Source organism: Felis catus, chromosome F1, assembly GCF_018350175.1.
Source record: "Felis catus isolate Fca126 chromosome F1, F.catus_Fca126_mat1.0, whole genome shotgun sequence".
Classification (NCBI taxonomy): domain Eukaryota; kingdom Metazoa; phylum Chordata; class Mammalia; order Carnivora; family Felidae; genus Felis; species Felis catus.
In genome coordinates, this window is record NC_058384.1 from 4,504,920 (window position 1) to 4,531,977 (window position 27,058).

The 27,058-nt window shown below is 47.2% G+C and overlaps 1 protein-coding gene across 4 annotated transcripts in view; it reads right to left on the reverse strand.

The window, feature by feature from the left end:
• Positions 1–27,058, reverse strand: part of KIF26B (kinesin family member 26B) — a 477,608-nt gene that overhangs the window by 149,016 nt on the left and 301,534 nt on the right. For all 4 annotated transcript variants that reach the window (XM_023247495.2, XM_045048974.1, XM_045048975.1 and 1 more), the window contains one exon: positions 888–1,071. In XM_023247495.2, the coding sequence (XP_023103263.2) occupies positions 888–1,071 (184 nt within the window). The remainder of the gene's footprint in view (positions 1–887; positions 1,072–27,058) is intronic.

Consider the following 27,058-nt stretch of genomic DNA (forward strand, 5'->3'; position numbering starts at 1 on the left):
AACCACATACATTCCGCTGGAGTAAGCATTTGCTCCGTTCAAAACAATCTTCCAGTTTATACACCGTCGGGAAGAGGAACACAGCAAGTTCATGCCTTCCCGAGGCGGGTGGTGAAGTTGGGGGGGGTGGGAGAGCACGGAGGAGGGGAGGAGGCAGAGAAGCAGTGAGGAGAGGAAGGCGTGGCCAAGAAAGAAGGAACAGAGGGCCCCACGGTGAGCTCCAGAAGGCCGGTGAGTTACGGGAAGACCAGGCACCTGGAACGGCCGTGACTGGGGGTCCAGGGAAAAAGGGGATCAGCGACCGCGCAAGCTCGGTCCTCACAGTACAGCAGCCAAGCCTTCAGCCAGACCTGCAGCGTTCCAGAAAGAAGGCGGTGGCAGATCGCGTTGAGCGCGCAAGGCACTGGCGGGGTTGTGTGCCCCGTCCCACTTCTGACGAAGACGAAAGAGACACAGCAGCCACCTTTCCTCAGCTAAACGTTTTCCTGAGTCTCGGCTTATTCTCCATCTGAAGAGGAGAGTGTGAGGGGTTCACCCAGGCACCCACGTCGGCACCGAGAGTCTGGGGGTGGTGTCTGAAAACGAAGTTTTCGAAGCAGCCTCCGCCTGCTGCCCTTTGTGTCTTTGTTTACTTCAAACGGCTACAGATCCGTCGACACTGCCCAGCTGCCTGTGTCCTGCCCAAACCCAAGCAGACCTCGAACACTCTCGTGGTCTCCACCAGCCACGTCATACGCGGGACTGAAGAAAAGCTGACGGGACTTCCAAGTGAATCTCATTTTGACCCCTGTGCTCCCTGGTCACCCCCTTGTGTTAACAAACCAACCGGGCTCCTCGTCCTCTGCTTTCGCCTCGATGCGCAACCCGCCCCACCGCCCAGCACCTACCTTGCCCAGGCCTGGCGTGTCCTTCACCTTGTTGACGGCCCGCAGCAGACAGGGCGGGGCCGGGGGAGGGCAGGTCTGCAGGATGCCACTGAAGCTGGTGGCAAAGAGTGGGGGCTCGGCCACAGAAGACGTGGAAGGCCGGTGTTTCTTCTTTTTGGAAGACAGATTTAACTTCTGGGCGGCCCTGGAAGGAAAAATGCAGAAAAGGGCCAGTAAGGAGAAAAGTATGGTCCAATCAGATATGCTAGGGTTACTTTATGTCCTTGCTCTCTCTCTCTCTCTCTCTCTTTTTAAATTTTATTTGAGAGACAGCCTTTCTCTCTCTCTCTCTCTTTTTAAATTTTATTTGAGAGAGAGACAGAGAATCTTGAGCAGGCTCCACACTCAGCGGGGAGCCCAATGCGGGGCTCGTTCCAACGACCCTGGGATCATGACTTGAGCTAAAATCCAGAGTCGGACGCTCAACCGACTGAGCCACCCACGTGCCTCGTGTTTTCTTTCTCTTAAAGAGCCCCCTCGTTCTTCCTGAATCTTGACAGTTCGCTGTTCATCCTCTGGGTGCTTGCCAGTAGCCCCAACGCTGCCACGACCCTCATGAGCTACCCAATCGCTCACACAGAAGAAAAATGCCATAAAAGTGCACGGCTCTTGCAATCACGATTTACCAAGGGGAGTTTGTTATGTACACTCAGCTTCACCATGGACAAAGCTGGTCATCTCTGGGGATAAAACAGCACCCGTTAGGTTAATCGTCCCATGGCTTCTCTGGCACAAACTCAAGTGTGAGAGACCTTATGAGCTATTTAGAGATTCTAACAATTCCAAGCCAGCCTGATGACGATCTACAAGGTGACCAAGGAAGGCATGCTCTGTGCCTGGTGGTGGAAGAAAACGGCCCAATGCGATGGGGAAACATGAATCAACCTGGTTTCAGAAACAGAACACCAAATCAGAATGAAGTCCAGCCAGGGTAGATGGTGCTGCTGAGCGCAGGGGCTGCTTGGGTGGAAACCAGGCTTTCTGCGGGGTGGTCTTTCGATACAAAATGCAATTCACTGGGCAAACACCAGGGGGTGAGGGTCAGAGCCAGCAAACTTGGCACAGAGCCTGCAGATGGGGAACGGTGGGGGGGGGGAAATGGGGGGGTTGCCAACATCGTTAATAACATCTACTGTTCATGTCACGTCTCCGACCATTCAAATGCTCTGCAACACTTCCTCTTACAGTGAAAACGAGGCGAGTGGCCACAAGGCAGAGTCATTTCAGAGACTCTAACATATTCGCTTCTGGATTAATTCTTGGTGTTTTCACACTGTACTTGTGTTGGATGAATTCCAATTGCCTCATCCAATGGTATTAAACGTTTGAGCTGCTGTTTAAAACAACCAGACTACCATGACCTTGTTCGACAGACCAAAACCTCCTAATCCATCCACTGTCAGCTGCCTGACAGGTCACCAGTGACGCAGGTCAAGGAGACAGAATCATCATCGCCTGCACCTCCTCCCGTCCCCCATCTTACTGATCGGGAATAGTTAGTTTTAATCTTGGGTCGGTAATTGTCACCGTCTGGCAAATCTCTTGAGCTACAAAGTCGCCACGGTGCAAACACAGCCACCAGGAATCATCACTTCAAAGTTTGTATGTTCTTAGCTGTAAACCCAAAAATCTTCACGAGAGTGAAATACAGGGGAATGGGTTACGTGAGGAACAGGAGGGCGGAGCCCCGACGCCCTGTGCCCCACCTGGAGATCTAACAGACGTCTCGTACTTGAAGACCAAATTCATGATCTTTTCCTGAAAAGCTGGACGCCCTCAGCCTTCCCTCTTTCAGAAAATGGCGATTCCGTCCGTGCAATGGCCCCGACACCTCTGACTCCTCTTTCTCTCACACCAGCCAGCCGATCTATCAGGAAACCTTATTGGCTGTAACTTCAGAATAGGTCCGTGATGTACTACCTCTCATCACCTTTACTGCTCCTGTCTCCCTCTGAGCCACTAAGCTCTCTTGCCTGGATTCCTAAAATAGTCTCCTACTTTGTCTCTCTTCCTCTGTTGCCCCCCACCCCTAGCCCCTGCTGTGCAGTCTATTTTCCATACAGTTGTCAGAGTGGTTCTGCTAAAACATAACTGCTCAAAACCTTCCATTTTGCTTCTTATCTCATAGTAAAAGCCAAGTAATTACAGGGGCCTAGAAGCCCTCACCTATATCCTCCCTCATATCTCAGACCACCTTTCCTACTATTCTCGTCTTCAGTTACTCTGATCCAGCCATACTAGCCTCCAGATACTCCTGATACACTCCAGCCACAGGGCCTTTGCACAGGCTCCTGCCTTGGCCTGGAATGCCCTGCCCCAGGTAGAGCTAGGCACATGGTTTCCTCCCTTACCTCCTTTAAATCTTTCTTCAAATGTTACCTCATCAGTGAACCTACCCTGCGCACCACGGTGGACTGTACTTTCCAAAATGGCTGCACCGATATATATCTCATCTCTTACACTCTTCCTATGACACGTCATTGACCTATCTCCATTGACAGGCATGGTCTGTTTTCCTTCTCTTTCAACCTCAGTGGAACTTTGACATTGTCTTGAACCCAGAATATGGTGGGAATGATCCAAGTTTGGGTCGTAACAGACAATATGGCTGCTACCGGCTCTCTTGCCCTGGGAACCCAGCCTCCATGTTGTGAGGAAGCACAAGCCACACAGAAACGGCCACGCAGAGAAGAGCTGGGGGCTCCAGTCAACAGCCGGCGTCAACTACCAGACGTCTGAATAAATGAGCCTTTAGAAGATTCCAGGGGCCATACTTCAAGTCTTCCAGCTGAGGCCCAAGGCATTGTGGGCAGAGATGACCCATCCCAACTACGTCTTGTCCCAAATTTCTGAACTCCAGAGACCACGAGGGATAAGAAGTGATCACTGTTGCTTTAAGCCACTAAGTTTTTGGGGTAACTGGTTGCACAGCTATAGTAAATGAACCATGACCTTGCCCCCAATCTCCTCGTTTCCATTATCCTGCCTGCCTTAGCCGCCCACCCCCTGCATGGCACTTATGTCTTCTAATACAGCAGGTGACTTACTTAGTATTCATGTTGGTTGTTAATTGTCTGTTTCCTGTCTCTAATGTAGATCCTGGCAGGGCCAAAGAAGCATGTGTATATGCTGAATGAATGAATGAAGACCCAAAGAATTGGGGATATTTAGCCTGGGGAATATAAACCAGGAGAAAAGGGAGGGAAGAGTATTTAAAAAAAAAAAGTCTAAAAAAATTAATAGGGGCGCCTGGGTGGCTCAGTTGGTTAAGCGTACGACTTCAGTCCAGGTCATGATCTCACCGTCTGTGGGTTCAAGCCCCGCGTTTGGCTCTGTGCTGACAGCTCAGAGCCTGGAGCCTGTTTCAGATGCTGTGTCTCCCTCTCTCTGTTCCCTGTTCATGCTCTCTCTCTCAAAAATAAATGCACATTAAAAAAAATTTTTTTAATGAATACATGCTATGTAGCAGGAGGTATTCTTCAAACGAGAATGCCAGATAACTTCACAGGCTATCTTTCTGAATCTCAGAAAACCTGGCGAAGAAAATAATAGCACTCCCATCTCACAAAGAAATGAGACTTAAAGAGTCAAACCCAGAGTCTTTTTAGTACCTGACCTGAATCTGAACACCCAGCTTCTTCAGATGCTGAGTAGAGATAATGGGCAAGTTACTTCAATTCTGATGTTTATAATGTATACAAAGTGTCTCCAGAGCACCTGGCATGTGCTTGGCATTCAATCATACGACCATCGTCCCTATTATAAATGTTATCATTTCTGCATAGTAAGACACAGCAAAAATAGTGCCTACCGTTATAGGCTTCTTATGAAAATTAAGATTGCACGTGCAGTGTTCAGTAACAGGAAGTTCTTTTTTTGTCTTTTTTTTTTAAGTTTATATATTTGTTTTGAGTGGGGGGGGGGAGGGGCAGAGACAGAGGGAGAGAGAATCCCAAGCAGGCTCCATGCTGCCAACACAGAGCCCAGTGCAGGGCTTGATCCCACGATCCTGAGATCATGACCTGAGCTGAAATCAAGAGTTGGATGCTGAAGTGACTGAGCCCCCCAGGCCCCCCAGGAGGCTTAATAGACGGTACTTTGAAGGATTATAGGCAGTGAGGCTAAGACCGAATCTAGGTCTCCCCGCCCCATGTTGCACCACACCATCTCTTACCAGGCAGGTAAAACAGAAAGGCATAATTGGGTTTATAAGTGTAAGCGATATCTTTCCAGAAATTAGAGTAACCCATTAGTAATGGCTCTGCTTCGCGAAATAGTGAGCTCTTTGCCACTGGAAGCATCCAGATAGTAGCTAGAAAGGCACTTCCAGGGGGCACCAGGGGAAAGAATGTGTGCATTGGGAAAATCAGATGATTTCCAAAATCTCTTCCAAGATTCTGAAGCAATTCCTGGAAACTCTAGTCCTTTTAGGGAAGCCGTGGTTGGCTTCCATGCAGAAAAACAGAAATGGGGGGGAATCCTTTTGCGAACACATTGAAAAATTCCTTTCTGTTTGAAACACGCATTTGAGATAAACACCCTTAGAGAACGCCAGAATTTGAAAGATGAACAAAAACCATATTTTACAGCCTTATATTCTAGAAGAACATTTTATTTTAATTTTGACATCGTTATAACCAGCTGTTTGATCTGTCTTACGTGTTCCAATTTCTTGCAAGTCAGTAGCTCCCACTCCTACTGTGTAGCACTCCAATGACAGGCAGAGAGGAGAAGGTTAAGGTACAGAAATCATTCATGGATAATTGTATTATCAGTGACATAAAGGAGAGGCAGTCATGAGAGAACAGAAAGAGTGAAGACATTTTGGCTAGACGTGTATTTTGTGTAATTAATGCCTTACAAGTTCTTTCTTCCGACGGAGAAAAACAAATGAGTAGGTTGTCTTACAAGATTTCAAACAACAACAAAAAAAGCCCTCCTTAAAACACAATTATAAGCAATATTTACTTGTCTCGTTCTTACCATGGATAATATCATATACTACCTCAAGCTATTCATCCCGGTACGCATCTTTAAATATTGATGATCTTCATTTACTTCTCTGTGCCTTATTTCTTTTATTTCTTTTTTTATTTATTAACAACATTTTAATGTTTATTTATTTTTGACACAGAGAGAGAGAGAGAGAGACAGAGCATGAGCGGGGGAGGGGCAGAGACAGAGGGAGACACAGAAGCCGAAGCAGGCTCCAGGCCCCGAGCTGTCAGCACAGAGCCCGATGCAGGGCTTGAACCCAGGAACCACGAGATCATGACCTGAGCCGAAGTCGGATGCTCAACCAACTGAGCCACCCAGGCACCGCTCTGTGCCTTATTTCAAGAAAAAAAGAGAGCCTCCCTAACAGGATGAAATTAATATTTACTGAATACCCGTCAAGAAAGTGGTGCTGAGGCGCCTGGGTGACTCAGTCTGTTAAGCGTCCAACTTCGGCTCAGGTCATGATCTTCTGGTCCGTGGGTTTGAGCGCTGCGTAGGGCCCTGTGCTGACAGCTCAGAGCGTGGAACCTGCTTCGGACTGTGTCTCCCTCTCTCTCTGCCCCTCCCCAACTCGTGCTCTGCTTCTCAAAAATGAAAAACATTAAAAAAAATAAAAAAAGGAAAAAGAAAATGGTGCCACGCTAAGCACATCAGGCTAGTGTGAACTTGGCGAGCATTTAAACTGGGGAGCTCAGTTCTTCCCTCTGGGTTCTACCCCTTTCTCTCCCTTGCCTTATCATCTCACCCAGGAGACAACCATCCTAACATATTATATGATGGTATCTGAATTCAGGAATCAGTTTAGAACTGACATGACCTTCACATGGGATGGTTCCTTACTCTGATTGGCCAGATCTACCCAAATCTAAAAAAAAAAAAAAAAAAAAAAAAAAAAATGAGAGAAATAATTACCTGGGAAATTTTATTGGCTTAGTTGGGGGGAAAAACCTTAGATCTCAGTTATATAGATCAGAGGGGGAATTTATGAGGATTCTTCTTTTTTTTTTTTTTCTTGGTGCTTGTGTGATAGACTATTTGACCTTCAATTTTCAGAATTGTGGGGTGCTTAAGCGGAAAACCCATCATTTTAAGTGTACCTCATGAGAATTAAGTTGGGGTCTACCACCCTTAGTGTCTAGAGATTACTAAAATATTGACCTAAAAATCTTTTAAGAATTATTAGCTTCACGAAGTAGAACTTACCTTAAGGAAGAGGAAGGAATATCAGGCAGTATTGTCATTTTTTAACGATTCGCCGTCCTGTTTAAAATCCTACATACTGTGTGTTGCTAACCACATTCTGAGAGCACTTCCTTTGATCTGAGGCGGGTGTTCAAGTGTGAGATGCTCGGGTAGATGGGCTTATAAAAATTAAGAGGTCATTCAAGCTCTACCAAATTTGATCCAGGTAATTAAAAAAAATTTTTAATGTTTATTTATTTTTGAGAGAGATAAAGAGTGTGTGTGCAAACGGGGGAGAGGCAGAGAGAGAGAGAGAGAGAGAGAGAGAGAGAGAGAGAGAGAATCCCAACCAAGATCCGTGCTGTCAGCGCAGAGCCCGATGCAGAGTTTGAGTTGTGAACCACGAGATCATGATCTGAGCTAAAGTCAAGAGTCAGATGCTTAACCGACTGAGCCACCCAGGCGGTCCTGGACCCAGGAAATTGACTGGTGAGACATCAGCTGAAGAACCAACCGCTCCAGAGAAGGACAGGCTGAGGTCCTCAAAACTGCTCCATCTGCCAAAGGGAAAGGGTCCTGACCCAGGAGGGGACGGCAGTGGTAGGATGTCCACCGTCAGCACATGAAAGACGATCCAAACTTCAACTGAACGTGACAATGGCTGGGGCTGCCATGGGCTACGATGGCTTATCTGCCATCCTCAAATATGTCAGAACTCCGAGGATGGAGACTGCCTGATAATGAGCAATGACATAACAGATCACAGCAGCTCCTAAGAAATCTGTGCGGTCAATGACACAAGACGGAGAAGAAAATAGAGCCGACTGTAAATACAGAGGATGTGACAAGAACCTGTGGTCTAAGGCGAACCTTCTGGAAACAGTTAGGATATCCACGTGCAAGCAAAGAAATAAAACAAGGGCAACAGAGTGCCAGTTAGGCGTCACCGTGAGAGAAGACCTATTTGAAAGCGCTATGGCACTGCCGTGAAGCATGCTGGTCTTTCTGGAAACTCTCCAGCAGGGAGTGAGAACATCCTCCTTCACCTTTCCATTTCATAACTGGCTGTCCCTGAGGTCATTTCCATGTCTCCAGAGACTGAAAATCACACGGGTCTTGGGGTTTTCCCCGTTTTTATGTAAATGATCCATTTCATCAGCGCTAGAAGAGAATTCATGACATGACTTCCAAACCATGGAAGCCATTCCATGGTTTTAGGAGCAAACCATGGCTGGCCATTAACGTCATACCACGGCGTGTAACACACTACGGCAGGACGCGATTACAGTTTGAACATGAATTGACTTCTACAGTTTAATGCACGATACTCACCCACGGTGATAATTTCTATGAATTTACCTTATGCTTAAAAAATTTACCCACTCTTCAACGGCTTGTCTAAGCTGCCGTCATCAACTACTTTAGCCTTCAGGGGGCCTCATCTGTTGCCTTGAAGTCTTACAGCGACTGGTCTTGAGAGTATCTATCTTGTGTTCCGACGTTTGAGGAGACGCTGCTTTGAGGTGAGGGCTCTTGCCCCTCTCTCTCTCTCTCTCTCTCTCTGTCTCCAGCACTGCAGTATTAACTTGCTGAACATCAATGTCACGTGTCCTTTCTTCTGGACCTGCCACACCGACCCCAGAACTCTGTGCCTTGTTGAGGTGACAGTGTATACCACTCAAGCGCTGGGAGATCCATCCAGCCCTTGGGGTTACGACACATGGAAAGTCCAAGCTTACGTAGCCTAGGGTTCTAGGTAATGCTTAGACCTTGCAACAGAATGTCTTATTCTTTCCAAAGTATGTTCCATCCCTGGTCACAGACATCCTCGCTGCTTAGAAGTTATCTGTTACCACAAATGACAGGTTAGAAAAGAGGAAGGCTCCGAAGTTACCGGATCTTATCCACGGTCACAGGACTAGCGATTCTCATCTTTGAGATTAGCATTCAAGCTTTCTGTCTTCTAGGACTGGGGATTTTCCACTGCCTCGTGCTATGATGCAACTTGATAAATAAAAGCAGTTATTTTATTTTATTTGGGCAAAATAAAACCAAATGATAATCATTTGATTAATAATGAAGACCAAAAAAAAAAAAAAGCCAGTTACATATTTTTGTATGTAACTCAAATCAAATCATATATGAGCATTTACCAATTACTGATCTAGTTGCCTAGCAACGTACCTTCCTATCACAGGGGGAAAATGTCTCTGCTGAGTGAGTCGGGTCATGCCCAGAATTAGGACGTGAATGGCAAATTATATGAAAATGGCTTCTCTGTCCCTAAAATTCCAACCCAGGGTGAGTCCTTGCCTGACAATAACAGCAACACAACACCTACTGCCACCACGGACATCATTATGTACCACCCCCCATTACCTCCTGCCTCCCCCTCTGTAGACACAAACAGGATGCCGGAAGCTGCTTAGAATGCATCCGAGCGCTCTGGGAACCCAATCGGTCCATCAGGATTTACCGAGTGACAGCCATGCACAACACAAGTGTGCAATCAATGGGCTACCGATATCACAGAAGTCATCTCTGAGTCACCCAGAAGCCGCTTTGTGTCCCAGAGTCCACTCCTAAATCGCACAGATGAGAAGAATCCACCCCACCCACACGACTGATAACTTGATATCGGCTCCAGAGATAAAGAGAAGTGTGAAGGAGACTGGGGACACACGGCAGGTAAACCAGCTACCCGGTTCAAGGGCTTCCCCACCAAAGTCAAGCTGGAAGTTCCTCCTGAACTGTTATCCGAACCGCACACCATTCGCCCATACCTGGGGGCACAACAAAGGGTAAAAAGCAATGTTTGAAAACCCACGCCGTTGGTAGATGTTACCATCCATGTGTGTCTGGAAGTTTTTCATGGTCAGAGTAAGAACGTTACGAACAAATGACAATGTGGCTCAAGGCAAAAATAATGGCCGTGACAAGACCCCATTCATAAACCATGGTTTTTACCAAAGCTACTCAAAGTAAAAGCTTCTCCTTTGTGGAAAGCCAGGTCCCTGTGAAAGTGTTAGCTGAGCCAAGGTCCTTGTGTGAAAAGAGAAATGCTTTCCTATGTCCAAAGAAAGCAGAAGATGTCTGATTAAAAAAAAAAAAAAATTGGCCGTTGGTATAGAAAGCTAAACAGAAGTACAGATCATGGATTTGTAATTTCCTGGCTGTTGGATTTTAGAAACACCAAATAAACACTCCGTCCATGGCTTGGGAAGTTCAAAGGGAAGCGTCCTCCGCCTCCGTTTCTGGAAGGTGCATAGGCCATGGTCTCCCTGATGCTGTGGTTTCTCAGGGCTCAGCTAAGTGGCTCCGATGTCTACTGGGATTTGGAACACTTTAAGAAAGACCTTCCACCTGTCTTCACCACAGGCTAAGCCCTCTCCCCTCATTAGGTTGCCTGTTGCTCAGAACTCGCCGTCCTCCAAGCTGTGCTCACTCTGGCGGCCGGGAAGCAGGGCACTGGACACTGCGGCTGAACTTCTTGGCTTCCCTCGGTATTCTGCGCAAGCTGAACTCTCGTGGAGCGCCTTCACCAGTGAGCACAGTGCCATCTGTAGGAGGCAGGGCCCCGGGGCCCAAGAGAAGGTTGGGGACCTCTGCTCCAATGAACCTGCCCAGAGCCTGATGGCGACCTGGTGCCACCCTCTATCGGCAGCCTGGGAACAGGTGGACTTCTCAGTACCCGCATGTCCAGCAGACCTCCTACGTCAGACCTGGGTACTGCCCCGATGGCAAACTCCAGGGCAGGACTTGGAAGAAAACCCTTCCTAGAGACCGGAAAGTTCTGGTTCTGAGACTGAATGACAGCAGCAAGAGGCCTCTTGCTTCGAGCTTCTGCGATCTGTCGTATCTTAAGAGAGAAGACCCTCGTTCTGTCAGGAACATTGGAAGATGGAATAAACCGAAACCATCCTCAGTTCGCGTGTAACAGAAAGGTCTAAAGGAACGCACTACCGATTTGTCAATTGCCTTCGATGCCGTGTGACATACCCTTGAGCTTACGACTCCAGAGCTGGTGGCTTCTTCGCGACCTGCACGTCGTTATTCCTCTCCACGCACACCTACAAAGTTACACTCCTGCTCCCTGCTCTCCTGGGCTCCCACCTGCCAATACACACCCGTAAGAACTTCGGCAGGGAGGAGAAAACCATCACGAACACGGCAGTCTGGAGGTACGCCTTCAGGGCGTTCTCTTTGCAGTGTGTTGACTATAGGTGCCCTGGATGATGCCAGGTGAAGAGCACCCGCAGGGGGGGCACACTGCCCCATTTCCCTCGGACACAGCCTTGCCTTCTGTCTGAGCTGGTGACAATGACCTTGCACCCGGGTTTGACGACCCAGCATTTGTTCCTATCGTGCGGTTGCTTCCAAGCCCTGGAGCTTGGTCTTCCCAGGCTCCAACCCTGGCCTCCTGGTCTCCTGCCTCTCTGCGTTGGCTTGCCAGCTTGACTTCTGCTTACAAGCCCTCCGTTCCAGCCTGGGTTGATCTCCCTGGCTTTCTTCCTAATTTGCACTCAGGTCCTTATACATTTTGCCTTGTGCCAACTGACCTTCTGGCCATTAATCTCTTCTGGACAGATGATGCCTCCCATCTACAGATCATTTCCTCTGGCCTGATCTGCCCAGCCCAAGCCTACTTAGTACCAGAGAAACTGCATAGCTTGAACCTCCTCCGGAGCTATACCTTTGCAAACTGGGCCCAATAATACCTAAATTAAAAGAACTGTGAGCACCTAAGACACATGACCCACATAAATGCAAATGTAAGTTTAAAAATCCATCCCCAACTAGATATGTATGATTTCCTTTAGCCGCCATTACTGGGACCTATCACAAACACGAGTAATGGAGAGCCAGCTAGTCTTACTGAATGCGGTGGATGAAACCAGGTAACGACAATGCAGCACTTCAGCTGCCTATAGACAGGAAAAGACAACCACAGGCTAATTCAGGCCCATTCCGTGTGGAATGCCAGTGCCGATTTTTCTGGGGAGAAACAGTTGTCCATAATGTGTGTGTGTGTGTGTGTGTGTGTGTGTGTGTACATAGATCTTCTACAGTAAAAGGACTATCCAACTAAAATTAAGATTCCTTCAAGGAATAAGCATATTCCAGATAATTTGATTCCAAGAATCTAATGAATCTAATGTTCTTTTCATTACATCATGCTGCCTTTTAAATGCTAACTCCAGTAGTTTCTAGTTAAGTCATTTATACATATGCTAATGTAATGTGGAAAAGAAGAAATCACATGATTTACCATAAACAAGACAGTCCATTTAAAAGCCAGGGGTGACCACTAATGCCTTAAGTTTTCCTTGATATTTATCTTCCTTGGCTGTTTGGTAGAGAATTATTTTGAAAAGCAGAAGAAACGGAAGGGCAGTTGTGTTGCTCACTTTTTAGGTCTTTATTATTATTTTTTTTATGTTTATTTTTAAGGGAGGGAGAGAGAGACAGAGCATGAGCAGGGGAGGGGCAGAGAGAGAGGGAGACACGGAATCAGAAGCAGGCTCCAGGCTCCGAGCCGTGAGCACAGAGCCTGATGTGGGGCTCGAACCCACAAGCCGTGTGTGGGCTCACAACCTGAGCCGAAGTCGGAGGCTTAACCAACTGAGCCACCCAGGCGCCCCTTTAGGTCTTCATTTTAAAAGAAACAGTGCTTTATTCTCACTTTTCCCGTATTTTGATCATGTGAAATCACAAACTGACATGAGATTACTCACTCCAGAAATAATTTGATGCCGGAAGCAGCAAAGTGCTATCAGGGTGGGAGAGCTAGAAATGGGCAGCGTCTGCAGAGAAAATAAAGCCTTTAATCCATAACTCTTTGCTCAATACCTGTGCCTCTTTCAGAGCAAAGCTAATTAATTGTCAATGCTGGCTGACATGCTCTGTGGTTTGGGGGCTTCTTGGTTAATTAAATTTGAATATAACGGTTTTGTTTGTTAAAGGAAGCGGTTGTTTTTCCTCCTTTAATATCAATATTTCTTTTTGTTCAGCAAATTATTTACTATAGTTGAAATTGGAAGGAATCATTAAGTAAGTTATTCCAAAGAACCACAATCTGCATGGGGTCTCTGGATACAGCAGAGGGACAGACTGCCTGTCCCTGACTCTGCTGCAAGGCTGGACTGCCCCAGACCCTGGGGCAGTGGTTTAGACTGCCTGCACCTCCGCAGCCCTGTTAGAGGGAGAGAGGCAGAAACTTACATGCCCCACCCCCTTTCCTATCAATTCTGCTGCCCGGCTGCGTGGGCTGGGGTCTGTGCAGGTTGGTGAAAACCGTGATAAACGCACACGGCGATAAAGTACACTCACCACAAGCGTGTCCAAAAGCCCCGATGCAGAGGAGGGAGGCAACTGTTGTTTTCAGTAGAGAAGTGATCCCCAACGGGACCGACCGCATAGATGAGAGATCACCCCAAAGCAAAATAATTTGTGAAAGGAGAAAGACTCTAAGGTAATCACAGCCTATGTGACTGGAGGGGTGATTCCTTTTGTGACTTTTAATCAAAGCTGCTAACAGTGACCTATCATTTACCTTTTCTTACACCTTCCCACTTATTTGGTTATTTCTGCAGGTGCAGGGTGGTTATGCTACAAAATAACAGGGGAAGGGAAAGGAGGCAGATCTGGGGTGCACATCTTCATTGATAGAACATGTCTTGAGCACCAAGTAGGGACCTCCCCTCAATCCCTCTCATTCTGCTATCGCACGTACTGTCCCTAGTCAGCACCCCTGAAGTTGTTGGGGGCTATGCACGTGCAGGAGTGTGTGTGTGTGTGTGTGTGTGTGTGCGCGCGCGCGCGCGTGTGCACAAGTGCATCTGTGTAGTATGGGGACGGAGAGGAGAAGGCAGGGAGAATAAGAAATTAAAAATGGGAAGATAACTCAGTGGATTCCTGTCAATGAAAGTTTCTGCTACATTCTTCAGTTACTTTTTTTGTCTTGCAGTTAGCAGGTGTTTTTGAAAAAAAATTACCAAAAGATTGAACACTGCTACAACCAAAGGAATTCTTTTGAAACAAATTGCAGGCAAGAGAGAAATTTATCAAAATAAATGAAGATTTTAGTTTGAATTGCCTGGCGAAGTCTGTAAAGAAACCTAAGTTAAGCTGCACAATGAACTAATGTTTACTTTGGAAGGCATATTATTTTTAGGGAGGTGAAATCTACGATAGGTAATAATAGATTTTTCATGCTGTGTCTAGTCTCAGTTACTGGAATCCGAAGTTAAATGAGTCCCATTTTTGCAGAATTTGGAGCATGATTATATTATTTATTTTTTACTTTTAATTAAAAAAATTTGTTTTTAAATGTTTATTTATTTGTGAGGGACAGACCGCAAGCAGGGGAGAGGCAGAGAGAGAGAGAGAGAGAGAGAGACAGACTGGGAGACACAGAATCTGAAGCAGGCTCCAGGCTCTGAGCTGTCAGCACAGAGCCCAATGCAGGGCTTGAACTCACCAACTGTGAGATCATGACCTGAGCCGAAGTTGGACGCTTAACTGACGAAGCCACCCAGGCACCCCATGGTTGTATTATTTTAAGTAGCCACACAGGTTTAAAGTACTGTCTCAACTTTACTAACTCATTGTTAATTAGAACCACAGCTTTCTGACACTGGATCCCTGGCTGAGAATAAAATCTCCAGGTCTGAGTTTCTTATCAGGAAAATAACATTTATGTCCTGATACAGCTTCTAGGAACAGATTGTGTGAAAAGAAGAAAATATCTGTTCTCTAGACCAGGACGCCATCCAGCTGTGTCTGTGAATATACTCAGGTGCAGCTGGACAGAATGTAATTCATGTTACATAATCAATCAAATGATCAATCATCTTCTCGTCTGGATTCCCACGTTTACACAACAGATACACTCTATAAATTGCTTGTAATTTGAGTTATTATAAATTGAATCTAATTTCACATTGATTTCTATTAAAATTTCAGAAGGCATTTTATCTTTATGAATCCTATTCAATTGAGGGTAGCTATACACAATTTATCTTTCAACGTCTGTGTTTCCCTTCCACCCTGTCAAATACGTAGTCGCCACCAACGCAAAGAGTTGTTCAAAGATGCACAGAAGGGACTCCTAATGGGGGCGCCTGCGTGGCGCAGTCGGTTAAGCGTCCGACTTCAGCCAGGTCACGATCTCGCGGTGCGTGAGTTCGAGCCCCGCGTCAGGCTCTGTCTGGGCTGATGGCTCGGAGCCTGGAGCCTGTTTCCGATTCTGTGTCTCCCTCTCTCTCTGCCCCTCCCCCGTTCGTGCTCTGTCTCTCTCTGTCCCAAAAATAAATAAACGTTGAAAAAAAAAATTTAAAAAAGAAGTGACTCCTAATGTATGACTAACTACCAAGAAAAGGTTAAGAAATACATCAGGTTTTTCACTTGTTTCCCGAGCCTTTGACTTCGTCAAGAGAAACCGCTTACTTTCAAGACACACAATTACAGTTTAGATCTTTCTCAGTATTTGGAAATAAAAAAAATATTTGGTTGAGGTTTTCAGACTGCAGAGTCTTCAGCATGAAGATGGCAAGTGAAGTCACAAGAATGGACGAGATGGCCAGGGAGGGGCGGAGCAACATGACAACGAGTGGCCCACGACCGAACCGTGAGGAGCTTCGACATCTAATGAGCGATTCAGAGAGAGGGGAGGGGAGGGCGGAGGGGCCCATAAAGGAGCACCAGACGGGGGGGTGGGGGGTGGGGAGACAGACCGAGTGGTCACCGATGTTAAATGCCACTAAGAGACCAACAAAGACAGCAAATGGAAAGTGTCCACTGGACCAGAACTAATAAGTTCATCACTGACCTTGAACAGAGTCGGAGGAGAGGCCGAGGACGTTTCGGAGCGTTGCGAAATAAAGGGGGGCCTGAAGAGGCATAGGGAAGGAGGCCTACGCTACTATTTCAAAAAATTAAACAAGAAAAAAAAAAAATGTAAAGCATTGCATTTTGAGACCTTAGCTTATGTGCCTTGTACTGAATTATGAGGCTCCGGTGTGACTTTGTTTTTAGCAGGGGCCGATATAAAAGCGTCCATAGAAACCATTTCTACAGCTTATGAAAATTAAAGAAAATATCTTTCCTCTTATTATCCATGCCTTTATTTATTCCTGTTCTTCTACAGATATTGACTAAGCACCTACCATCTATCTATAAGTTCCCTGGATCCATTGAGACAAATTCTCTGAGAAAGACTAGAGGTCTGCACACAAATCTTATGTGTCACTTTACTGGGTGAGAGGAATATAAGCCAATAAAAAAGGCACAGGCTTTGGAATCATAGACGCACGGTTCCAATCCTGGCTTTGCTATCTCCCTGGACACGTATGAAACTAAGGACACCCGGTGCAAGGGTCCGTTGTGAAGATAAAGGACATTACATATGGAAAGTGGCCGCCATCAGAATGACAGGCACGCAGTAAGAGCTCAACCGATGTCTTGGTCCCTTCCTTTCTGAGCCATTAGCTTTTGTTTCCATGAATCTCAGAGCCTAATTAATGTCCAATTGCAATAACTAACTTGGTTCAGGAACTGGCTTCTCTTACTCCCTCCTTCTTACCTGGTTTCCTATATATGTTTCTGAGATCTAATTTCCTTTACAGGCCACTTAAAACCTTTCTGGGGAAACTTAAACAAATGTTATCTGGAACTACTCTGCTATTTACTGATCTTCTAGGTGAATTTTTTGCTTCCTATTTTCATCAAGGTTGCTAAGAGAAGCTCACATCCTATGTCATACTGTAGGATAATATTATATCAGTCAATTCTTGTAGTTTTTTTTTTTGAAAAATTTTTAATGTTTATTTATTGTTTGAAAGAGAGAGAGACACACACACAGAGTGTGAGTGGGGGAGGGGCAGATAGAGAGGGAGACAGAATCCGAAGCGGGCTCCAGGTTCTGAGCTGTCAGCACAGAGGCCGACACGGGGCTCGAACCCACGAACCACGGGATCATGATCTGAGCTGAAGTCGGATGCTTTGGCTGAGCCACCCGGCTGCCCCCCTTGTAGTTATTTCAAAGTCACTTCAGTTAGGGGGGGTCAAAATTAGTTAAGTGTTGCTTTGATTTTAGGTGATGAATACTCCAGGCTCAATCTAGACTAGAAAATCCCTCACGCGGGCTCGCAGGCCCACGATTCCGACGGGCCTCCAGGACTCCACAATGAAGTGTGGGTGGAGCAGGGTTACGCGGAGGCAGCTGATGACTCAATATATGCTTCAGCAAACATTTATTTAGTGTTACGGTACTTTAGGATTTCAGAGTTCCTCCAGAGGCAGAAAAGAGAAACAGCCAAGGGTATAATCTGGGGAGCCAAACTATCTGGGTTCAGATGTGCTTTCTGCCACTCACAGCTCTGTGGCCTCGGTCAAGTGCCTTAACTTTTCCGTGCCAGTTTCCTCAGCTGTAAAACAAGATATGAGAGTCGCTACATCTCATGGAGTAGTGAGATTAACAGATAGACAGGGGCGCCTGGGTGGCTCAGTTGGTTAGATGTCCGGCTTTAGCTCAGGTCACGATCTCACGGTTCCTGGGTTTGAGCCCCACATTGGGTTCTGTGCTGACAGACCGGAGCCTGGAGCCTGCTTCGGATTCTGTGTCTCCCTCTCTCTACCCCTCCCCCACTCGCATTCTGTGTCTGTCTCTCAAAAATAAACACATGTTTAAAAAAATTTTTTAAATATATGGGGCGCCTGGGTGGCTCAGTCGGTTGAGCGTCCGACTTCAGCTCAGGTCACGATCTTGCGGTCCGTGAGTTCGAGCCCCGCATCGGGCTCTGGGCTGATGGCTCAGAGCCTGGAGCCTGCTTCGGATTCTGTGTCTCCCTCTCTCTGCCCCTCCCCCACTCACACTCTGCCTCTCAAAAATAAATACATGTTTAAAAAAATTTTGAAAATATAGATAGATGCTATCTATCTATATTTTCTCTCTATCTCTCTCTCTCTCTCAGAACAGTTCCTGCCCCATAGTACATACCCAGTGTTTGTTACAATTATTATTATAATTCAATATTAATATGAAAACTATATCTTGAGTGTTTCTTTTTAGAGATTTGTTCCCATAAGCTTCTAAATATATAAATAATGGAAAACAACGTGAAAGCCACACCTTTCGGCCCTGCTCCGAACACTGCCCACCAGGCCTTCTCAACGTTTCCATCGACTCTGTGATACTGACTCTGATGCATTTCAGGTCCCAGGCATCTTGAATACGACTTTCGGCCCTGCTCTTGGCTGGGAGGGCCTTATTTCTAGCTAAGAAAGGTCAGGAAAAGGGACCCTCTCAATCTGAGGGTCCTCTGTCTTGGCGTCTTCCACAGCCTGAAATCAGACGTCAGGCACAGCTTGGTCAGCGTGGTTACTTTTGCCTGAAAACCACCAGCTGAAGCTAGATTCTTAGGTCACCCGTGCGTCTTCAGCCTTTGTGTGCTAGAGGCGCATGGCTTACTTGCTAGTTGCTCCTCTGATAGCATGTCCTCGTGCCAGAACAACCCGGGGCAGGACAAGCAGTTATTACCTGCACCGACACACTTTAGGTAGTGTCCTGGGGCCCTCAGAGAGCGTGTGCGCAAATACATATACAAAGCCAAAATGCTGTGTTAAGCAGACTAACGCAGTTTAGTTTAAATTGGCCCACAAACGAAATCGGGTGTAGACAGTATCACTTTCCTGGATGCGCTGGAAAGAAGTTGTCTGTGCCACTGACCGCCATGTTTCCTCGCACCAGCCCGGCACCTGCCAGTTGTGGTTCCTGGTGAAGAGAAGGAGTGGCCAAGAGTGTCACTGCTGTACTGCGTCTTACAACTGGCTGTGATTGCTTGTGTCTTCCTCACAGGGCTGAAGACGCCATAAAGTCGGGAGGCACGTCCATTTGTCCCGCTGCTGTGTTCCCAGCGCTGTCCGTCCCTAACAACCACTACACAAACATGGATGGCTGGATGGGAGACTGGCCCCCAAATCACCAACCCTGAAGGAGAAAGTCTGGCTCCAGATCTTGACAGAGTCACCCCTATGGTCCTCACACGCTTCCCGTCAATGGAAGAACTTGGAAACCATGGTCTAGGTGGAGGTGACTTTCAATTGAGGGTTCCTCCAGCCCAGGGGTTCTGCAAGGCTATGCTTTGGGGCATATTTGGGTGTACTGGAGTTTCTAAACACTTCCAGAATAAGACTCATCAGGTCATATTAACAGGTTCTCCATCATCTGTGGGGAAGGTGATTATTTTTATTTGTAGGGGCTCTAAAATAAGACTGCTTTTATTTGTTTTTTTTTTCAAGTTTATTGATTTTGAGAGAGAGAGAGAGAGAGAGCATGGGAGGGACAGAGAGAGAGGGAGAGAGAGAATACTCAGCAGGCTCCGTGCTGTCAGTGTAGAGCCTGATGTGGGACTCCAACTCACAAGCCATGAGATCATGACCTGAGCTGAAACCAAGAGTCAGATGCTTAACTGACAGAGCCACCCAGGCGTCCCTGTAGACTGCTTTATAAAGGGTGCAGCACAGAACAACCTTCCGAGAGACCACCCCCCTCCCCCGGATTCCTGTGTTTTTGCTTCTCTGCCTCCATACCCACACCCTCACTCCTACGGTGTCCACAAGGGAAGGCACGCGGTCAGAGCTGAGGCTTAATATCTCCTGCTCCGGTTCAAGCTCGTCTACAAGGGCGAGGACTTTTATTTGTTTTATTTATTGCCAAGAACGGTGCCTGGTACAGAGCAGATACTCCATCAACACTCGTAGAACGAGTGAATGAGTAAACAGATTTTTTCGTTTGTTTTTATGGTTTGCCAGCTTCTTAAATGACGATCATCAACGAAACATTTTGTGGTGTGGGATTTTGCAGGCTATTGTGTTCATGAAACAAATATAATTATTGTGTTCATTATAATTATTTTTTCCACATCATTATTAGTCTCTGTCTCACGTATGTCTTAGCAAGGCTTTGAGGGAGGGATGCTTTTTGAAGCTGCCTCTTGAAGGAAATATCTTCATCGGATCCTCTGTGAGCTAAAGACTGCAGACTTCTGGTTTATAAGGTTAATTCCCAAAGTCAATTTGATTAGATGGTTCTTTTTTTCCATTTCTGCCCTTTAGAAAAGAAACCATTTGTTGCCAGGCTAGCTGGGGAGGGCTCTCTTTTTTTCCTCCAGAGGGGGCTCAAAGTCCACATTTCCTTGGCCTATCCCTGGGGTAGTTCTCATGATATAAAGCCTTTAGGTACCGCTCCCATTTATTGTTAACTAACCGATGAATCTGGGCGATTCTGCTCTGCCTTTCCCCAGAATCAAAACACGGGTTACACCGAACATTCAATTTTACCTTTTCCCTCTTGCTGGATACTCAAAACTTCTCGAATAAAACAAATGTGACCGTGGAAGTCCACATTAATAGAGCAAAGTCTCTACTTCGGGGCACAGTCTTCCAAAATTTGACTTGGAGACAATTTCTGAGCTTTCCATTTCTGAGAGTTTCCATTTCTGAGCTCTCACAGATCTGTTTCATTATCTATTTGTTTTGAGAGAGAGGGAGAGACAGACTCCCAAGCAGGCTCCACGCTGTCAGCACAGAGCCCGACGCAAGAGCTCGATCTCATGAACCGTGAGATCACGACCTGAGCTGAAATCAAGAGTGGGACGCTTAACCAGCTGAGCCACACAGGTACCCCTCTCTCATTGTATTTTAAAAATAACTTCCTGTCTACATTCTCTACACACGTCTTACCTCCTCACAAAACAGGCAGCTCCTGGAGGGCACCGCCAGTACCTCATGCAAATATTCATCCTACATGTTGCAAGGGCCTTACGAACATTTGTTGAATGGAAAACACAGGCGTGCAAATGGATCCAGGAATGACTGCGGGAGAACGTGGTGCTTGTTACCAACTCCACTTCCGGATGTCAGCACCGGCTCCCTTCCCAGAACGCCGCTCTTCAAGGATTTGAAAGTCAGCAAAATACATGATCCCCCCAAGGACTCTTCCTGCCCTGAAACGCTATTGCTTCTGTAACACTGTACCCTTCTTTGGTGTTTTAGAAGGCTCATCAGCCTCTCCCAGCATCACGAATTTTGGGTGTGCACCTTAATAAAGGTAACTAATCTGCTGAATGCTGGTGTGGACGACAAATGTTGAAATCACCCGCAAGGTACTCTAAGTACTTCTAAGTCACTACTTCTGACTTTTCAAGGGAAATCAAGTTGTCTGGACTCAATCTCCTCTTCTCTCCCGAACGGCCTTTCCTCTTTCCACCATGATACTCACAAATGGACACACAGACATCATGAGCACACAAGTAGTCTAGGACCACCCACCCAGTCAGTGACAGAACCAAGGTTCACACACAGGCGTGGGTCCTACGTCCTCTCACCGTACCTGACCCACAATCCGCTGTCTCCAATTTCCCATCTCTTCTGACACAACCCTTTACTCATCACCCCATCTCACCGTCCTATTCAGTGCGATCCATCACTCATCTCAGCCTCCTGTGAGAATCTGAAAAATACAGTGGGCCCAGAACACCAGTTTGAACTGCACAGATGTACTTATACACAGATTTTTTTTCGATAAATGTGGTCCTGTAAATGTATTTTCTTTTCCTCATAATTTCTTTTACGTATTTTTTAATGTTTTCTTTATTTTAGAGAGAGAGAGAACGCAAGTGGCAGAGCAGCAGAGAGAGTGGGACAGAAGATCTGAAGCCGGCTCTGCATCGATTGTAGGGCTGGAACCCACAAAACGCGAGACCATGACCTGAGCTGAAGCCGGACACTTAACCAACTGGGCCACCCAGGCGCCCCAATGCCTTATACTTTTCTGAATAACATTTTCCTTTCTCCAGATTACTTTATTGCAAGGACACAGTATCCAAGAAATGCAACATACAAAATGTGCGTTCATCCACTGTTCATGTTACTGGGAAGAATTCTGGTCAACAGTAGACCAGTAGTGGTTACGTTTTGGGAGAGTCAAAGGTCATGTGCAGATTTTCAACTGTGCAGGGTGGAGGTGGGTGTGTCAATGCCCCCAAGCCCCACACTGTACAAGGGTCAACTGTACTCAATTTTAACCTCCACGTAATTCCGTGACACTCATGCACAGTCATGCTTCCGTGTGTAAACAGAGACTCAGGCCAGTTCTTCCGTCTGAAATTGCCTCCTGTCCCAGCCCCCTGTCTCCTCATCCACTGAGACTCACCTCTAATGCATGGGAGTCCCTCCCCACCACCCGAAGGAGAACTTACTCTTTTCTTCCATAATCTCTGGTCCTATTTTGCTAATAGAGCTACTTTGGGGCTTATCATAAAGTCTCACAGCAGAACTTGTGTCGTAAGCACCCCTGCTTGATTCCCCCGTGAGTTCCCCAAACTGCACACAGTGCCTGTTAACATATCGGACGCTTGGTGAATGGTTATGTACCAAATATCTGCTCCCTGCCCCGATTTGTATCGGCAGGCCTGCATTTCAAGTCAGATATACAGGAAACCGTTGATCTTGGTTAAGCTCCCGACCGAGTTTTCAACGTGATACAACAGAGACTGCAAAAGCGTACAGATTTAGTCGCCGTTGCCAAAAGCTAAAAAAGCAAAAGCTGGAATGTTTTTCCTGCCTCCATTTGTATATTCGCATTCAACCCTGTTCCTATTCCAAGTGCCACACTGCAAAATTTTTGCCTACACTTAGCAACCAAAATACCCAGAGAGAAAGCCCCCTGATGGTGGCGGGGGGCGGGCGGGGGGAGGAGGCAGAGGTCTTTAGAGAACAATTAGCCCAGCCTCCCTCCCCACTCCCCGGCTTTGAGTCCCCAGTATCCAGGGACAGTCTGGCAACTGGAACTCTGCGTTCAGCTGACAAGAATGTGCAAATGACAGTTTGGGCTGTCAGGAAGCTTATTACCTAAGCGAGGAGTTTACATATTTATGAGCTGACATCTCAGATTTGTGGCTTTGCGGAATGCTTCCATTTCCCTTCCGTGCGGCCAATGGGCAGGGGGAAGGCCTTGAGGGCTCGTGACCTCACCCCCACACCTCCAGCCCAACCCCGGGCTACCGGAGGCGGCTCATTTGTGGAGGTAGCCGAGAGCCGGAGGTGAGTGAAAAATGAGCCTCCCCACTCCTGGGCTGGACCCGGAGAGGTGAATCACGGATCCGCGGTGCACTCTCTCGAATAGCAAAGGCAGGCTGCAGGGAGCTCTTCCAGATCTGTGTGTCATATTAATAGACGCAGCCCTACAGAGACGTCTGTGACAAAGCCTGCTCGTGGAGATGACCTCAGTCGAACCTCTGGGCCATCCTGTGGGTGTGCACTGGCCCCTGGGAAGGACTATTTCTGGCCACTGGGAATGACGGACTATTTCCGGAAACCTGCTTTCCTCCCCATCCCGCAAAGAACACTTTCTGAGAGAAAAAACGGCCTAATACCTAGAAGGAGCTCCTTTCATCGTGGACCAGAGTTCGAGCGAGGTTCAGGAAAACCGTAACCTCCCGTGTGAGGGCTGGTAACGTGCAGCAAAGACCCAAATAGGAGGCTGGAATCCAACCCTGGGGTGTCAGGTTCCAAAGCCCTAGCTCCCTGCTTCTGTGACAAAGAGCGGACCCACACGGCGAGGGCAGTACAAAAAAAAATTTAAAAAAAGGATATTGTTTTGGCTCACTAAAATTTTTTGAATCTTAGGACCCCAAAAACCCGCCTAAAATATTGGTACTAAAAGTACACTGTGTCTCATGCAACCTTAAAACTAACCGCCACCACACAGCACTCTCCACTGATTTAAGCCTTTCACATATTCTTTCTTTCCTTTCTTTTTTTTTTTTTTTAATTATTTATTTGGAGAGAGAGAGAGAGAGATGGGGGAGGGAGGGGCAGGGATTCTCCATCCCTTCCTTCTTTCCTTCATGCATCCATTCGGCAAATGTCTGTGGAGTAGGGTCCTGGCTTTAGACACCAAACACAGAGCTTCAAGAGGCGGGGGTCAATGTCAAGGTGATTACGGGCTATCGAGAGAGGCAGACGGGCAGCAGTAATGTCTCTGTGGTGACAAAGTCTCCGGTGAGAGATGCGGGAACCACAGAATTACAGAGCAGGGGCCCTGACGCAGGCACAGGGGATCAGGGAAGGTCTCACACAAGAGAAGAAGGAATTAGCCAAGACCGGGAGGGACGGAGGGCAGGCCAGGTTGAGGGCCAGTGTGAATCTCGATAGGGTAACCTGTGTAGGGAAATGGAGCTATTTCCATTTCTGGAGACGGGGAAGAAGTGATAACGTCCTCAAGGTCATACAAGTGGTCACCAACAGAGCCGGGACTAAAGTACCCAGGTCTTGACTCCTACTCCAGTACCCGTCTTCCCCAGGATCCCCATCACTCAGGATCGGGGTCCTCTGCTGAAAGCACAGGAGAAAAGGAGGACGGCGTCACCAACAAGGACACAGCGGGACACCGTGCTAAGCACGCGTTACCATTGGATTCTTGCAAAATCTCACGAGGTAAGATTTTATGCATTTTACTGACGCAAAGAACAGAAGCTTAGAGAAGCTAAGACATTTCCTGCTCAGTGGCTCGAATGCACACACAAGGATTGGTTCTGCGGAACGTAGATGTTCTCGGGGAGCAGCCCTTCCGCGGGCTCCTAGAGGAAGACGAGAGGGTGTGTGGGACAGAAGGCAAGGCTTTCCTCCGATCAGGAAAACTTGCAGAAGCATTTTTCGCAGGTCGGATTTCTTTTCCAAATGTACTGAAGACAGGTGTCCCCCCTGCAGGCTCTCCAAGGGAACAGGTGGGAAGATGGGGCTGAGAATGGATGTGCCGTGTCAACACGGAACGCGTCTCTGCAGCCAAGCACACCCGGAACCCGAGAGTTCCCTGCGGCACAGATGAGCCACCGAGGACCCGCGTTCCGGCAAGAGGGATCCTCGAAGATGTAAGACCGCCGGCCATCGGCTCGCACAGAGGGCAAAGACAAGAACTAAGGACGGCGAGGATAACTCTTCTGCGCTTTTCTTCCGAGCTGAAGCTCTGAAGACCACACCTGCTTCTAGAAGCTTCCGTAAGCGCCCAACATTTAGATGGGACCCGGTCGCTAAAGAAGAAGGGAAAACACTCTCCCCCCCCGCCCCGCCCCCCAGGACTGTGGAGCCCAGCGAGAGAGGGGGCAGTTCGTCCTGAGCAAGCTTTCTGCAGAGCACAGGGCCGAGACGAAATGCAAGGTATTGACCAGTTTAAGACTCTCTCACCCCCTCGGCGTTATCAACTCAGCCCTGCGTGCTTAACGGAACTTTGCCTGAAACTCCTCAGAGGCAACCCACCTCCTTCGCTTTCTGTGTCTCACCTTGGCTGCAGTGTTTTTTTTTTTAATGGCTCAGCGGTTTTACTGATGCCAGTCAGCTGCCTTCTCTCAGACTGTCCGCTATCAGCATATCTGGCCCCCACTGCTCATTTACCACTGAAAAGCACTCTCCACCCTCCGTGCAAACCCTGCCCTTGACAGCTGGTCTTTTTTGCCCTAATAGGACACACAGGAGATCCCTGGGGGACCAAGGAGCTGCTCTCCAGGGACGCTTCCAAGGGATAGCGAGGCACGGGGGTGTCGAGGAGGAAAAAGCGCGAGCGGCTGGGAGTTGCTTGCTCTGTAAAAGTGAGCAGGAACTCGACAGATGGGTCCTTATTGGCTTTTAAAAACATTTCTGGAGAACCCTCCCTCCTTTGCCCGAAATCCAAAAGCAGAATGGAAGAATCTGTATCTCCACGAACCCAGGAAGGCTACGTCGGTTATCTGCGTTAACGGGGAACCGACACCAAGGATGGGAATTGGGTAAGAGAATTATTCCCTTTCCAGTCCGACCTTTTTTTTTTTTTTTTTTTTTTTTTTTTTAGTGATTTTTCTTTTCCCTGCATGTTCCGCCTCAGCTTTTTCACTCCCCTCCAAACCTCTTCCAGATGCGCTCGTCTGACGGAATCCACATAAACAAGAAACCAAAACAAAACAGCACAAGATCGAAAGCGTTTCCCCTTGTGATACAACCACTTCATGTGCAGAAAGGCGCTCACGTGACCCTGCCAACATGTGTTTTCTGTCTCAGATTTCCCTTGATAACAAAGGACATATTTTAAAAGGCGTGGCCCTAGGTATATTTGCCCAGGCAGGAATCCGAGAAGAGTTTGGGGATTTCGTGTGGTTTTAGGCTGGTCCCCGCAGGTGCTCAGCGCTCTAGCCCTTGACGATGTTAAACGCCAATCAATAAAGTTAGGAACACTTTGGGTTAGGTTTGTAAGATATGATCTCATGCAGAGCTCACAGAACTGATTTAATATTCAGGAATTAACAGAGCTCATTCAATTCCAAATTTGGCAGCTCTGTGTGTTACATTACAGTGCTCTCTCTGTCCAGAGCTGGGCAGGGCTCGCTAAAGGGAATCTTTAGAGGAGTCTTTCATGATGTTCCAAGACTCAGAGGGAAGGACGGAGGCAGCCATGGCGGGGGGGTGGGGGTGGGGGGTTGCGCAATAGCCCTGCCCGGGGTCTGGATGTGATGGAGAGAGAAAACCGAAGGTCACTCAGAAAAGCCCATGGCAGCATCACTGTTAGAAACCACACTTCCAAATCTCAGCAAGTTTTAGGAAGCAGATGCTTGTATTGACACTCTCGTACAGACTCTAAAAGGAAAAGTTGCCACTGGCCATAAAAAAATGCCAGCATTGTATTCTGACGTCCTATGGAAGTGACTTTTGATCTTAAAAGTCTCCTCGAATATCCCGTTTTCCTAATCAAGAAAGCTTACGTTACTCTTTCCTACACAATCAACCTCATTTCAAATTTCAAAGAAAAGGCAAATCATACTCTTTCGTTTCTAATCTTTCCGGTAGCTGTTCCTTTCTCCTGCGAAATAAATGGACTCTGGTTTTTAGGTTACAGTTTTTTCCCCCTAAGACTGAGCGGTTTA